Source organism: Pituophis catenifer, unplaced genomic scaffold, assembly GCF_029215685.1.
Source record: "Pituophis catenifer annectens isolate HBS135680 unplaced genomic scaffold, rPitCat1.0.hap2 SCAF_2, whole genome shotgun sequence".
Taxonomy (NCBI): Eukaryota; Metazoa; Chordata; class Lepidosauria; order Squamata; family Colubridae; genus Pituophis; species Pituophis catenifer.
The window spans coordinates 156,639,176-156,654,483 of record NW_027256882.1 but is presented as its reverse complement, the minus strand read 5'-3'; the positions used below and the strand labels follow the sequence as shown (position 1 = coordinate 156,654,483).

The 15,308-nt window shown below is 41.3% G+C and overlaps 1 protein-coding gene across 1 annotated transcript in view; it reads right to left on the bottom strand.

Moving 5' to 3' along the window:
• TIMELESS (timeless circadian regulator) overlaps window positions 1-14,809 on the bottom strand; it is a 46,324-nt gene extending 31,515 nt beyond the window's left edge. The window contains exons 1-12 of the mRNA XM_070934870.1: window positions 14,713-14,809; window positions 14,127-14,280; window positions 12,826-12,940; window positions 12,388-12,450; window positions 12,088-12,189; window positions 11,112-11,267; window positions 9,714-9,847; window positions 5,249-5,336; window positions 2,669-2,848; window positions 2,091-2,308; window positions 1,837-1,940; window positions 616-785 (exon numbers count right to left, since the gene is read on the bottom strand). Of these exons, the coding sequence (XP_070790971.1) occupies window positions 616-785; window positions 1,837-1,940; window positions 2,091-2,308; window positions 2,669-2,848; window positions 5,249-5,336; window positions 9,714-9,847; window positions 11,112-11,267; window positions 12,088-12,189; window positions 12,388-12,450; window positions 12,826-12,940; window positions 14,127-14,280; window positions 14,713-14,809 (1,581 nt within the window). The remainder of the gene's footprint in view (window positions 1-615; window positions 786-1,836; window positions 1,941-2,090; window positions 2,309-2,668; window positions 2,849-5,248; window positions 5,337-9,713; window positions 9,848-11,111; window positions 11,268-12,087; window positions 12,190-12,387; window positions 12,451-12,825; window positions 12,941-14,126; window positions 14,281-14,712) is intronic.
• Window positions 14,810-15,308: the final 499 nt, after the last annotated feature.

The following is a 15,308-nucleotide window of genomic DNA, read 5'->3' as shown; positions in this document are numbered from 1 at the left end:
ACCTGCTCCAGTTAGGTCCCTTAGGAAAGAAAGACCCTCGACTCCATTTAGGTGAAGGGATAGGTTCTTTTACTAAAGGTTGCTGGCTGCAGTAAAGTCAGGCTAGAACTAAGATTCTTGTGCAAAAGATTACAGATTTTTTCCCTTCATCCCAGCCCCTACCCTTGACCAGTTTGTCTTCATCCAATGAGGAGCTGCATAGGTGTTTTGAGAATTGCTGAGATGTTTGGGGCAATCTGCCTTCCATTCTCAGGGTGTGTGGCCTTGAGGACTGGCACAAACTGCATCGGTGCTTTCCTGATCTTCAAGCTATCATTCCCCCCTTTCCTATTTCCCATCATATCCCCATACACGTTTATTGCCCATTTGTCCCCCTCTCCCCTTTTCCCTAACCTTTGATTGGCAGGATGCCGGCAAGGCGCCAAGCTGAAGATGGCTGAACTGACACCAACCACTTATGGGGAGCATAGTAATGAAGAAAAGAAGCAGTTAGCTTCTTGAAGAAAAAAATCGGCTAACAGTGAAAAGAATAAATATATACATTGACCAAAAAGTTCCTAAAGAAATAATTGGAAATTCCAAGAAAAGAAACTCAATCCCCATGTTCCAAAATACCTGGACCACTAGGTTTTTTCTCCCTTTGCAAAATTTCTCCAACATCTTCAAGTAAAGATGAGTTGTCTCCACCAGATCTCTCAGAAATGACCTGGGTTGCTTTTTCTCATCAAATTTACGGAAAAGAGTGAGGAACAGCTCTCGATATTCCATCACGTAGAAAATGTTATCTAGAGGAAGGAAATGCTTGTCATTAGTTTCATCCAAGCAAAACCAACATTCCTTAAATAATGGAGGGGAAGTACCGTATTTTTTGGAGTATAAGACGAACCTTCCCCCCGCCCTAAATGGGGGTGAAAATTTAGGTGTGTCTTATACACCGAATGTAGCTCCGCCCACCTACTGGCCCCCACCCTTTGGCCTCTGCCTCTGCCTCACAGCAGTTACCTCCTTGCAAGCAAACAGCAAGAAAAAACAGCTCATTTCAGCTTCAGCACAGCTTAATTAGCACAAGTTGATTGGATCGGCCTCCCGAGTCTCAGCTGATTTGCTCTCAGCTGTTTTGTGCAGGGCTCTGCTGCTTGCTGCAAAGAGGTAAATTGCTGGAGCAGATTTTTTTTCCCTTGTGCTAATCAAGCTATGCTGAAAACGAAACTGAAAGTAAAGCAGTCTGTTTGCTGTATGCTGCAAGGAGGCAAAATTACTCAAAGGCAGAGGCAGAGGGAGATTTTTTTCTTCTTTTCCTCACCAAAAAAGGTAGGTGTGTTTTCTACTCAGGTGCGTCTTATACTCCAAAAAATACGGTAATAATAAAGTGGGTAAGATTTCGCTCCCCCCACCACCACCACTGTAGTTTAATTTTGGGAGCTGAAAGGCCACTGTTGCTTTTCTTTTGATTCTCTATTTGCTCAGCAAATATACTTTTAAATGTATATGCTGAGCAAATTATTAAATCTGATAAGAAAAACATGGAGGCTCCTAGGGGTACAAAGTTCAGTGACAGAGAACAGAGTATATGTTCAGAAGGCTCCAATTTATAATATCTTCAGGGAATGGCTAGAAAACTCCTATTTAAAATGCTTCAACTAAGTTGCCCATTCGTGTTAAGAGTTCTGGACTAGGCAGACCAAAGGTTTATCTATGAGCCTATCCCTCCAAGCAAATGTACTTCTGAGCCTTTCTCTCAGAATCGGTACAGATTACAATTGGTTTCTACTTCCAGCAGAAAACCTAGAATGTTATCCCAGGAAATAACTTGATATATAATGAAAAAAACTTCACTTTTAAGGACGTGGCTGCTGTTGCGCACAGCTTCTTCCTGGGAACGGTCCATTTCATGCATAGTCATTAGCAATTCTTGGTAAGCCTTGAGAGCCAGATGCATCCTGAGAGACAAGGAAAAGAAGTTGAGAAGCAGGAATTCCTCTGACTTTGCATAGGAAGGTGAGATAAATGGCATTATTTAAAACTACCCAGGCAAAAAAAGAAAAAAAAAAGATCAAGAATTCTACTCCACAGTGAGAATGTCCTCTCACCTTTTAGACCAAGAGGTGATATCCTTCTTATCTACGATGCTCATTTCATAGTAGTTGGTCAGACTCCTTTCAATGAAATGGAAGGTCCGAACACCAACTGTCTCAGAAACCAGCTGAGGCTGGAAAGAAGAGGCCCGGTTGAAGGCCATAAAAAAGGCCATAGCCCATAAGTAGTATGTCTCATCATGCTGTTGGGCCTTTTCCCTGAGCAAGTGATCCTGGGGAAGGAAAGAAAGAGAATGGAAGGGATCCATCAGATATACTGATCTTTAACTTTAAAAGGGAATAACCTGCATTTTAATAGCATCCAAGAATTTTCCACTGTGGCTAAGGAGCAATAATATTCTTATTCTTCCTTTTGGCACGAGAGGAGGAACAAGAATCACTGAAGCGCAAAAAATTGACTTCTAATATCTCCCACCTGGGTGCAAATTGGCTCTGTGAAGCCACCCTAATCCCAATGAATCTGATTGCTGCCCTGTCCTATAAACAAGGGCCATAGATGACCAAGATGTCTCCCTCTTCTCTTTTATGGTACCCTGCAATTGGCCAACTCCACACTTGAAATTCCTTCTCACCTTGACCAGGTACATGAGACGATTGTAGCAGTTTTCCAAGAACTCCACACAGAACTCCTGGAGGAAGCGCCGCACGTTTAGGGCAGAGCGGCGAGGAGGTCCTTCACTATCACTGGCGAGCTGCTGCCTTTTTGGCACCCGGCGGACCTCCTTGCCTATATCATGGCTGTAGTTCTTCACCTGTCCAGGAATGGGGCAGAATATGAGTAAGATGGAAGGAAGGGGGAATGTAGATTCAACGCCTTCCATCTTAATTCCAATAGTACCAGATGGAAATTTCTATGGAGATTCTCAGTCTTCCAGGTCATGGTTGTCACAAAGGTACTTTTTCAAGAGGAGAACAAACCGATCAGGACAAGATTCAGCAGTCCATCTGCATTTAAAAGACAAAGGCCACTCTTTTGAAGACCTCAAAGTCCACATTTTGGACAGAGAGGACCGCTGGTTTGAAAGAGGGATCAAAGAGGCCATCTATGTCAAAATTGAACAGCCCTCTCAACAGAGGGGGAGGGATACAACATCCTTTATCTCCTGTCTACAACACAGTCCTTTCAACAGTTCCAAAGAGCCTTGGTAGTACAATGGTTTAATGCACCCTGTTATTAACACAGCTGCCTGCAGTTTCTGCAGGTTCGAATCTTACCAGGCTCAAGGTTGACTCAGCCTTCCATCCTTTCTAAGGTAGGTAAATTGAGGACCCAGTTTGTGGGGGCAATAAGCTGACTTTGTATAAATATACAAAAGTATGAAGGCTATTGCTTAACGCATTGTAAGCCGCCCTGACTCTCCGGAGAAGGGCGGCATATAAATCAAATAAAAAAAAAAAAGAAGAAGGCTCCACACCCATTTGGACCACTCAGTAACCCTGAGGACATAGTTAAACCTCCAGATGGCCTTAATGACTTTATTTATTTATTTATTTATTTATTTATTTATTTATTTATTTATTTAATTAATTAATGCAATTTGTATGCCGCCCTATCTCCGAGGACTCAGGGCGGCTCACCACAGTAAAATGCATAATTCCTGCCAATATAAAATTAAAATCCCAATTTAAAACAATTTAAAAATTCATTAACACCCCCCCCCCCATCAGTCCAGGCTGTAGAACAACCAGGTCTTCAAATCGCGGCGGAACGAGCGAAGGTCAGGGGCCATCCGGAGTTCCAAAGGAAGCTGGTTCCAGAGGGTGGGTGCGCCCATAGAGAAAACTCTCCCCCTGGGAGTCGTCAGTCGACACTGTCTGGCCGACGGCACCCTGAGGAGGCCCTGTCTGTGGGTACGCACCGGGCGATTGGGGATTGTCGCTGGCTGCAGGGGGTCCGACAAATATCCCGGGCCTAGGCCATGAAGGGCTTTGTAGGTAATAACCAGCACCTTGAACCTCACCCGAAGGGCAACCAGTAACCAATGCAAGTTGCGCAGGAGGGGTGTAACATGGGAGCATTGGGACACTCTCATCACAACCCGCGCGGCCACATTCTGCACCAGGTGAAGCCTTCGAGTGGTTTTCAAGGGCATTCTATAAAAGAATGTAAATGACCAGCCTTCTGCAAGGAGTATAAATCCTTCCATTCCTCACCACCCAGTCAGAGCTGAAGAAGCTTCTTGGATGGGAAGTGAAACATCTTCAAAAAAAAACCCCAGAAAGTCCAGTTGCCTCTTGAAAAAGCACCTTTGGGACTACCAGATGGAAAGCTTACCACAGCTATATTATTTCTGCAGAAAATTTTCAATTTCTTAATAAAGTGCAGATATAACATTAGACAAGCTTGGCAATTTTCAAGTGAGTATTCAACAATATAAATGTCATTAATCAGAACATTTTCTAACGCACATTACAGTTTCTGTAAAAATTAGCTTAATCTAGAGGGTCTAATCCAACCAACCCCAACCTTTTGGGTACCAGGGACCAGTTCCATGGAAAAACTGGAGGAAAGGCGTGTTTCGCATGTTGTCTGGATCCCGTATCTGTGCAAAAGGGGCTTCGCTCATTTGTGCTGCCCTGTCCCTAGTGGCCTGTGCCTCAGTGGTTGAGAACCCCTGGTCTAATCTAAACTTATATGGTCTGCTTTGCCTGGAAAATATGGTTGATGATGGTGCAATCACTTCTTTACAATTATGGATTGACCTAGATCTGGCAGCTTTATGAACTAGCGAAAAGAAGCTCAACCAACTGATAAGCTAACAAAACTGGAAGCCAATTTATGAAAAAGGAATGAGCTGCTCAGGGGCCTGCGCTGGTGGAGGAAGTCCAACACTGGCCAGGAATTTCTGAAGGGATAAATGATAGCACAGGGGCCTAGAAAACCCAATAGCTATAGTCGTCTTTTATTAAAACTTTCAGTGAGAGTGACTGTGACAAAGCTTTAGGCAGACAAATTTGAGGACAAATTAAAGAACCACATGATCCACGTGCCCATAGCATCCCATGCTTTCCTTTCTCCATTTCCTATAAGTGCAGAAAGTAGTGTCATACTTTGAAGAAACACCCTCAACATTACACAGATGTGCAGACGCTGCGTCCTGAAAAAATTCCACCTTCTCCAGACTTGCACATAGTTGCTTGAAGTGACTTACATTGTGTAGCCCCTTGTGCATCACCACATCTCTGTCCCCAATAGCTTTCAAGCCCTGAATAACATAACAGCCACCAAAGCGAGAGTGTCTAAGGGAAAAGAAAATAGGTAAAAGTGTGACTTTCATATATAAATAAGATCCAAAATCATCCAACAAGGAGTTCTAAGCTGATTCATTCAGTTCAAATCCAAGGACTAGTTTTGATTATTTTAAGATTTCAGACAATCAATTAGAACAGATTCTTTTACCAAAATACCACCTTTTGAACAAGATTCAAGAAGAGGAGGCAGAAATTGACTTTAGAGAAGGCCAGACTACTTCTGGCTAACCTACCTAGAGTTGTCTACTTTGATAGCAGCTGTTTTGCTCTTATGCAGGCAATAACTATATTCAATTCCCTCTGTCTATTTCTGTCTCTTAAACATTGTCCAGTGAAGCATGCGTGATGAGAACCAACTGAAAGAGTGCTAGACTTCATTTTTGCAAGATTCTTTTTCTCCTGCACAGTCCAACCCCATTTTATCACCAGTATTGAGAGATTCATTCATGTCTTCTGGCAGAATTAATGAGGCGATAACAATATACTTAATCAGGTAGTAATTTCTGGTCTACAGGCTATTGCCCTCCACATAAAGCTGTGGAATTTACAAATTTGTATCTAAACCTTCCTTGAATAGTATGGAAAGCTCAAAACAGTTATTTATTTTATTATTTATTTATTAAATTTATATACCGCCCTATTCCTGAGGGACTCAGGGCGGTGAACAGCGAACGATAAAAATACATGTAATACAAACGTTAAAAAAAACCAATTAAAATATACTAAACACTCTGGTCCTAGATAATTCAAGACATCCCAGTTTAAAATAAAATCAAAAGCAATATAAAGGGAAAGTTAGGCCAGGCCAGCCTGCTGAAACAGGAATGTTTTGAGGGCATGGCGGAAAGTGCGCAGATCCGGAATCTTCTGTATGTCTGGGGGGAGCTCATTCCAGATGGTGGGTGCCCTCACAGAAAAGGCTCTCCCCCTGGGGGCCGCCAGTCGACACTGTTTGGCTGACGGCACCCTGAGAAGCCCCTCTCTATGGGAGCGTACTGGGCTCATACTCTTCCTTTTTTCCCCCTTCTTCCATTTCTCTATCACCCAAATTTTAAACTTCTTGATAAACCAGTGGTTCTCAACCTGTGGTCCATGGATTCATTGGGGGCCACAATATCATCACAGAGAGTCCGTGAAGGAATGTTAAAATGTTAAGTCTTGGTAATCTGTGGCCATGCTCTGTGGCCATAAAAGGTATTTAAAATGGGTCGGTGGTGAAGAAAAGATTGAGCCCTATTGTGATAAACAATCTCTCTTCAGCAAATGGGAAGATGGAATATTGTACAAGATTAGAAACTTAGCTCCTGTGGGACACCTTTTCTATTGAATATATTCTTCAGAAGAAGCAGTCCAAGTTCTACCTTGATTTCACATGAGCAAGTGTGCTAATTTATGAATCATAACATCAACCATTTATGAAGACTGAGATACTTATCTATTTATTTCAAATCAAAGTTAAGTCCTCAATAATAAATACAATTTTTTTTCAAATACAATTGATTCTCCTGAAATCTTAATGCATACAAAAATAGGACTTTGGATCTGAACTGAATGAGTCAGTTTAGAACTTCCTTGTTGAATAAAAAAATAATTTTGAATCTTATTGGAGAAAGTCATCAAAAATAAGATTTAAAAAATAAATTGCAAAAAAATTAATGTAAAAAAAAAATAATTAGTGACAGCAGCTGTTCTAGATTAAATTTATGAACCATGACATTCTGACTCTGGCCGAAGCCAGAGGACTAAAAAGTTACACAGGCTAAAGAGCCATCTTTTGTAATGGAAAGTATAATTCACATTCCTTTAAACTGCACTGAAACAATTAAAGACTTTCTAAATTATGCAAGGGGATTTTAATCAAATCAACATATATTTTCATCTTTAATGATAATGGCCACTTATTTTGGTTTAAGGACTTATTAGAAAGTGGAAAAATTGCACAATTTCAATAACTGATACTAGTGCTGCTTTCTATGCAATTTTCCCAGTTTTCTCAAAGTTTGCAGTATTTTCTTTGATGTTGTTTCATTTTCAGTGTCACTGCTGTGTTTAAAATGATGTGTTGTTGTTTGCAGAGCTTGAGCAGGAGGTCTATACACCATAAAACAAAGGGCCTCAGAATCTGAATCAAGTAAGGGCATCTTTCCCCTTTAAGGGCTGCTCCTTTTGGAGTGGGGAGTGGGTTGTAGTAACAAATGTTACAATGTTACAACATTTGTAACACTCTTGTTGCCTCCTTAGCTCAAATACTTATTTTTGTGAGCCTGTGCAACAGTTCATCCAAGGATCGACTGATAGAACAATAAAATACACAATGACAAACCTATTATTTTACTTCTGTTTACACTCCTTTCATTTTTCTTCCTTTTTATTATTGTAAGCTGCCTAGAGTAGCCCGATGGTGAGATAGGTGGCAAATAAATTTAACAAACAAACAAACAAACAGGTACAAGGAGGGTGCCCTAAATAGATTTGAAGCATCCCTGCCTGCTTAGAATCCGAATATTGTATGAGAAACCATGGCTGGGATTGTAGTAAAATTATCTTTGCAGGAAAGAAGTGTTTATTGGAAGGTTGCCCAGCCTAGAGATAGCATTTACAAGGAAAGGGAATGGGCTTCCTTTGTTAAAGGTTATAGGCTCAATTCTTGACTTTTAAAGGATGGCACAACAAGGAACAAAGAGGATCCTTTTTTTTCAAAATACAGGTGAAACTCAAAAAATTAGAATATCGTGCAAAAGTTCATTTATTTCAGTAATGCAACTTAAAAGGTGAAACTAATATATGAGATAGACTCATTACATGCAAAGCGAGTTAGTTCAAGCCTTGATTTGTCATAATTTTGATGATTATGGCTTACAGCTCATGAAAACCCCAAATTCACAATCTCAGAAAATTAGAATATTACATGAAATCAATAAAACAAGGATTGTACATAGAACAATATCGGACCTCTGAAAAGTATAAGCATGCATATGTACTCAGTACTTGGTTTGGGCCCCTTTTGCATCAATTACTGCCTCAATGCGGCGTGGCATGGATGCTATCAGCCTGTGGCACTGCTGAGGTGTTATGGAAGACCAGGATGCTTCAATAGTGGCCTTCAGCTCTTCTGCATTGTTCGGTCTCATGTCTCTCATCTTTCTCTTAGCAATGCCCCATAGATTCTCTATGGGGTTCAGGTCAGGCGAGTTTGCTGGCCAATCAAGCACAGTAATCCCATGGTCATTGAAGAAGGTTCTGGTACTTTTGGCAGTGTGGGCAGGTGCCAAGTCCTGCTGGAAAATGAAGTCAGCATCCCCATAAAGCTCGTCTGCGGAAGGAAGCATGAAGTGCTCCAAAATCTCCTGGTAGACGGCTGCGTTGACCCTGGACTTAATGAAGCACAGTGGACCAACACCAGCAGATGACATGGCTCCCCAAATCAACACAGACTGTGGAAACTTCACACTGGACTTCAAGCATCTTGCAGTGTGTGCCTCTCCATTCTTCCTCCAGACTCTGGGTCCTTGGTTTCCAAATGAGATGCAAAAGTTGCTCTCATCAGAAAAGAGGACTTTGGACCACTGAGCAACAGACCAGTTCTTTTTTTCTTTAGCCCAGGTAAGACGCTTCTGACGTTGTTTGTTGTTCAGGAGCGGCTTGACGAAGAATACGACATTTGAAGCCCATGTCCAGGATCCGTCTGTGTGTGGTGGCTCTTGATGCACTGACTCCAGCCTCTGTCCACTCCTTGTGAAAGTCCCCAACATTTTTGAATGGCCTTTTCCTGACAATCCTCTCCAGGCTGCGGTCATCCCTGCTGCTTGTGCACCTTTTTCTTCCACACTTTTCCCTTCCACATAACTTTCTATTAATGTGCTTTGATACAGCACTTTGGGAACATCCAACTTCTTTTGCAATTACCTTTTGAGGCTTTCTCTCCTTATGGAGGGTGTCAATGATGGTTTTCTGCACAACTGTCAGGTCAGCAGTCTTTCCCATGATTGTGATTCTTACTGAACCAGACTGAGAGACCATTTAAAGGCTCAGGAACCCTTTGCAGGTGTTATGGCTTAATTAGCTGATTAGAGTGGGACACTTTGAGCCTAGAATATTGAACCTTTTCACAATATTCTAATTTTCTGAGATTGTGAATTTGGGGTTTTCATGAGCTGTAAGCCATAATCATCAAAAGTATGACAAATCAAGGCTTGAACTATCTCGCTTTGCATGTAATGAGTCTATCTCATATATTAGTTTCACCTTTTAAGTTGCATTACTGAAATAAATGAACTTTTGCACAATATTCTAATTTTTCGAGTTTCACCTGTAATCCTTGGTGACTTTGGCTGGGAAAACCAAGTGGGAAACCTCCACGCTCACCTGCTACTTCGCTGGAATACGCGAGTCTTCTTCTCAGCCTGTTCCTTCTGCCTCAAGACTTCCAGTTCTGCCACATCTATGCTCTGTTCCTTGGCTGAACGGGTCTGCCCTGTGGCTGCCAGCAGCTCTGGATTCTATTGGGAACAATTTTCTTCCAGCAAAGCAAGCTGTGTTTGTTCCCTCCCTTCCCTTAAATGCACGTACCCCAGCAGAAAGCAAGCCAACAGAGGTTGCACTGGATAAGGAAGCTTTTGTCTCCCCACAACAGTGAAACTTTAAATGTTAATTAAATGTTTAGCTAACATTAAATTAAATTAGATTAAATGTTAATTTAAAAATGTTAATGACAACAGCTGTTCTAACGAGCCACGATATTCTGACTCTGACAGAGGCCAGCCAGAACCAGAGGATGAAAATGTAACATGGGCTAAAGAATCATATTTTCTAATAAAAAGTAGAACTATCGATCTTGTTGATAAGCCCAACCATCTCTCAACCTCCTTTTCCCTCTTCCACTTTCTGAAGCTATAAAGGTAAAAAATACAGGTGTCTCTGTGGGTTTTACCCTGCTAGTCATGACCGACCTTCAGGGGTAGTATTCACCTCCATTTCTTAAGCCAAAGAGCCAGTGTTGTCCGAAAACATTTCTGTGGTCAGGTGGCTGGCATGACATCACTAGAGCACAGAGCATGTGGCGAAACGTGGAACACTGTTACCTTCCTGGATGCTTATATGTGGAACCTATTCATCTACTTGCATATGCATGCTTTCAAATTGGTTGGCAGGAGCTGGGACAAATGACGGTGGCTCACTCCATTTTGCAACATTTAAATTGCAGAGCCATAATCTTTAACGGCAAGGATCCCTAACCTCTGGGCCCACGGTCTATTTGGAACCAGGCCGCACAAATGGCAGGCCAGCGTGCACACTTGTAGCACAGCTCAACTTGCACAAGCAGTAGGCAAGCATGCATATGTACACATGCAACTCAACTAGAGCAAGTGGCGGGCTGGCACATGTGCATATGCCTGCACAGCTCATCTTGTGCAAGTTGAGCTGCATACACCTGTGCACCAACCCACCACTCGCACAAGTTGAGCTGCGTGTGCATGCACATGCCAGCCTGTTGCTCACTCAGTCTGGTCCTCTTCCCTCCCCCCCAACCAGGCCGCCAAGCCACAAAGGTTGGGGACCACTAGTCTTAAGACTCAATGTCTTAGCCATTGAGCCACCATGTATCCCCTTCTGAAGCTATAAAAAAAAATCAAAATTCCTGGAAATCTTTTTGAAGTTCCAACCTAGAAACACTGTATCCTTTGCTTTTTTTCCTGCCACCTGCAGATATTTCCCACCCTATCCCAGCCTTCATTTCTGGTCCGAACAGATTTGCTTGTTTACCTGGTCACGGAACATAAGGGAGATTATCTCGAGCACGTGCAGACTCCACTGCTGTTCACTTGGGGAGCTGGCCAAGAATTTGAGCAAATCATCCATCCCGCTGATATGCATAGCCCAGAGCACCCGGTCATGGATGTTGGCATCATCGTCAATGTTCTATGGGAGAGATCAGATGGAATTAACAGTAAGAATACTGGTAATCCTCAAGTTACGACTACAACTGAGCCCTAAACTTATGTTGCTAAGTGAAACATTTGTTGTGAGTTTTGCCCCATTTTACGACTTTCCTTGCCACAGTTGCTAAGTGAATCATCGCACACATTTAGTATGACATGGTTGTTAAGTGAATCTGGCTTCCCCATTAACCTTGGCTTGTCAGAACAAAAGGTGAACAGGTGATCCCAGGACACTGCAATTTATTAAGCTTAAGGCATTCCCAACCCCTAAAAGAAACACAGAGAGTGTTGCCTTCAGCAATACTGCAGGGAGTTGTTGAGATAATGCAGATGAAACACTGAATAGGAAACTCCCGATTATCTGAATGTCATCAACATCACAGTCAGTCCTGCCCTGACTTCTGCCCTTGCTAGTCCGTATTGTTCATTTACATTTGAATAAATTGTTTTGGGAACTGTTCCTTCAACAGTGTGCTGGTTGGTGAGGCATTCCATTCCCAAGTTTTTGACCCTGAGATGGTGTCTCTGGAAGGTACAATGAGTATTTAGTCTTCCCCCCTCCCGACCAGCTCCTTCCCCCCATAAGTCATGGCAGACTGGAAGCTAGCGAATGTGAAGCTCAAGAGAACGATGGCAGTCCTGACCATCACCTACAACAGCACCAGCTAGTATAACTCAATGAGGGACGGATTTGGGAAGCCCAGGTTCCTCTTATCTGCAGATATATGCTTGTATTTTCACTCCAGTCATCATTGAAGGCTGGCATTTGCCAGCGCAATGCCAGCCTTTCACTCCAATACCTTCTCTTCATCAGGATCAGCTGGCACATGCAATACATTGCGCACCAGAAGCAAGATGCGCTCAATTAACAGGTTATCTTCTTCCTGGCGCTGCTCCCAGTCCTAAGATGAGAAAGAAGGGATCATAGGAAACATATGTATTGGGAGCACATGAAAGAGATAAACTCAAGAAGGCGGCTGTTGTCTTCACTGCTCCCACCCCAGTCTTGATCGACAAAATCTTTGTCTTCTTTCACAATCCTTTCTTGTCCTCAAGCCACCTCCCTTTTGACCTGGGAAATGGGTCAAAATGAAACTCACCAGCTGCAACAGTTCATACAGCTTCTCACTTAACAGTCCAAAGACCTTATCATTGGCAAATGCCTAAAAGAATGGAGAAAGAAAAAGAATGTATTGCATTATGTTCCCGTGAAGACAGAGCAACCCCCCGCCCTCAAAGCAAGCTACAAAAACTTAGTATGGAAACTACAATCTGCTTCTTCCCTTTATTTGCCTTTAAGTTTATTTTTTTAAAAAAACTTCAATCCTTTACTGTTCTTCGAATTAGCTGCAATCTTAGAAGCTACAATTCTTCTTTCCTTCAAAGATCTTCAGTTTAAGCACGGCAAAATGTATTGTAAAAAAGCTTCAAGTGTAATTAGAAAGAGCACTGTGGCTTAGAAAAGCAGAGTCTTATTTCCTCATAATCCTGTAATCCTGCAAACAATGGAACAGGACTAGAGAAGACCTCCCACTCACTTCTTTGTAACCTTGCAGGTAAGAGACAATCTGTAGGAAGTGATGGCGGAGATTAATATCCTGGGGAATATTTCCAAAGCAGAGGATAGCTGGTTGAGTTAAATTCACCAATAATCTAGGAAAATAAGACACAGAGACTTTGTCAATGATTGTAACATAAAGCCAATTTAATCATGTTGTCATTAAATCGCTTCAGTATTAAAACTCTTCACAAATATTTTAAAGCTATACTAATTTCCCACTGATAAATTTAAGCAATGAATACATTTCTACACTGATATATTACGTACTGGCTTCCTCAGTATTTCATTTTTTGGTAGTATTTTTCAGTAGTGAATTCCTAATTGCCACCTACCGGTATATTACACGCAGTTCCAGTTCAGGATTTGGTTCAGTTTTAAATGTAAGTGGATAATGGCTTAATCCAGATTGGGATCACCATGTGTGACAAGCATGGGATTTAAAAATAATCTGGAGATTCTTTCTTTAAACCCATACTATATTGGCATGGTAAAGGGTTTAATTTTCTAAATAGGCTAGACTTCTTATTTTTCATTCTAACGTCCATCTGGATTGCCTTCACCTCCAGAGATAATAAAAATTGGTATGGCAGCTGCATTGCACATTTTAAAATTTGGTTCTTTAAAGGATATTAGTTCTTCCTCCCAGCATAATTAAAATAGTCTCCCTCTATAGCTATGCCATATCCTGGCCTGGATTTAGATTAAATTAATGTATAATTAGTTTTAATAAAAACAAGAGGAGAGGTGATGCCACCATGTTCTTCTGAAAATGGATCTGTTTAGCTTTGTTGATTCTGGGAGGTCTAAAATAAGAAGAAAGAACTGGTTTTATTCAGGACATCTTTTCCAAACTGCCTATCTTCCAGGTGTATAGACTTCAATTCCCAGAATCCTCAGCAATGGGTTGGGGATACAACAGATTATTTGGGACTTTATTAAGATTTAGCTAAAATTCTCAGTCATGTGATATATTTCAGAAATACACACATTATTCAAACTGACTGTATTTAGATATTAAACAAAACTGCCACAGCATAGCCAACCATCAGTCGCATTTATATCTGGAGCCCTCAATTGTTTCAGACTAAAATTATCATAATCTCTTGCCGCTGATCAGAGTGTTAGATCTTATGGGACAGGACAAGACCAGGGTATGGATTGTTCCCTTATGTCTGTAATGCACACTCCTTCATTGCTATCTGCTACCGATATTCTTCATACTTAAAACTTATAACCAATAATCTTTCCTCCCATCTTCTTTCATCCTGCCATTCCTACCTGATGACAGCATCAAACAACTGTTTATCTTGGGAGTACTGGATGATAATAGGGATCAGGTCATTTTGCAGAATCTGAGCAGCTCCCAACTGTTGCCGAATATCCCGGGTCTCATCTTCATGGCGCAGATAGCGGATTAAATCTTTCACACTCTCTGGAGGAATTCAAGCCAAGTAGGAGACAAAAATTCAAATGGGTGCAAAGCTAGAGCTCACAGAATTGCTATCCCAGGATACATATTAGTTATGCCATATACTAAAGAAAGAATGGACAAGTGACTATGCTATTGAACTACAACTCCCATCCTAGCAGGCTAGGACTGATGAGAGTTACAATATCTGGAAGGTAACATATTGTTTGAATGATGAAGTTGTAGGACTAGGGAATTGAACTGTTTTGTTGTGTCCTGGAAACCTCCAAATAAGGATGACGGGAAGATATCTCCTAATTTTTTCAAAACCGAAACAAAAAGTTAGTAAAGCCCCTTTACAAATGATTTAGTTGACTCCATCTAACAATCACTAATTGAGACATTAACAGCCCTTACACATCCTCCAATATATACCTCCCTGTCTTGATCTCTTACCTATACAGTCTGGTTCTTTATGGTAGGTGTCCCCTTCTAAGAATCCAAGGGCGCTGCAAGTTGCTAGGAGTTCACAATTCATCATGTACAAGTCCATAAATCTCAGACTAAGAAAAAGAACAGAACCTGCAGAGAACAGAGAGAGTTTAGCTGTGCAGTTGAATATTCATAAAGCAAGGGAATAACTTGATGAGACAATGAGAACTTGCTTAATGTCTACCACGGAAGCCTGCAAAAATCCAAAGCAGTTGTAATGTTACATGGGTCTATCCATTGTCGGTGTTTTACATTCTAGATCTGGCTTTAAAACAAATGACGGAGGGCTAAGCAAACTATCTAGCCTTTTAACTGTTTATTTCTTAAATTAAAATTATTTTATAAGAATGCTTTAAAATGTCTTGGATAGGGCTGCAATAAGCTAGTCTGTTACCCCTGTTCATGGACTGCAGACATGATTAAAGTTACTACCATATACACATACATATGTGCAAATAAAACAAGTTCATAAAAGAACTTTGAGGTATCTGGAACACATATGAGACCCTGAAGGAACAAATATTCACTTCTGGTAGAAATCCTAATTTGCAATTAAAACA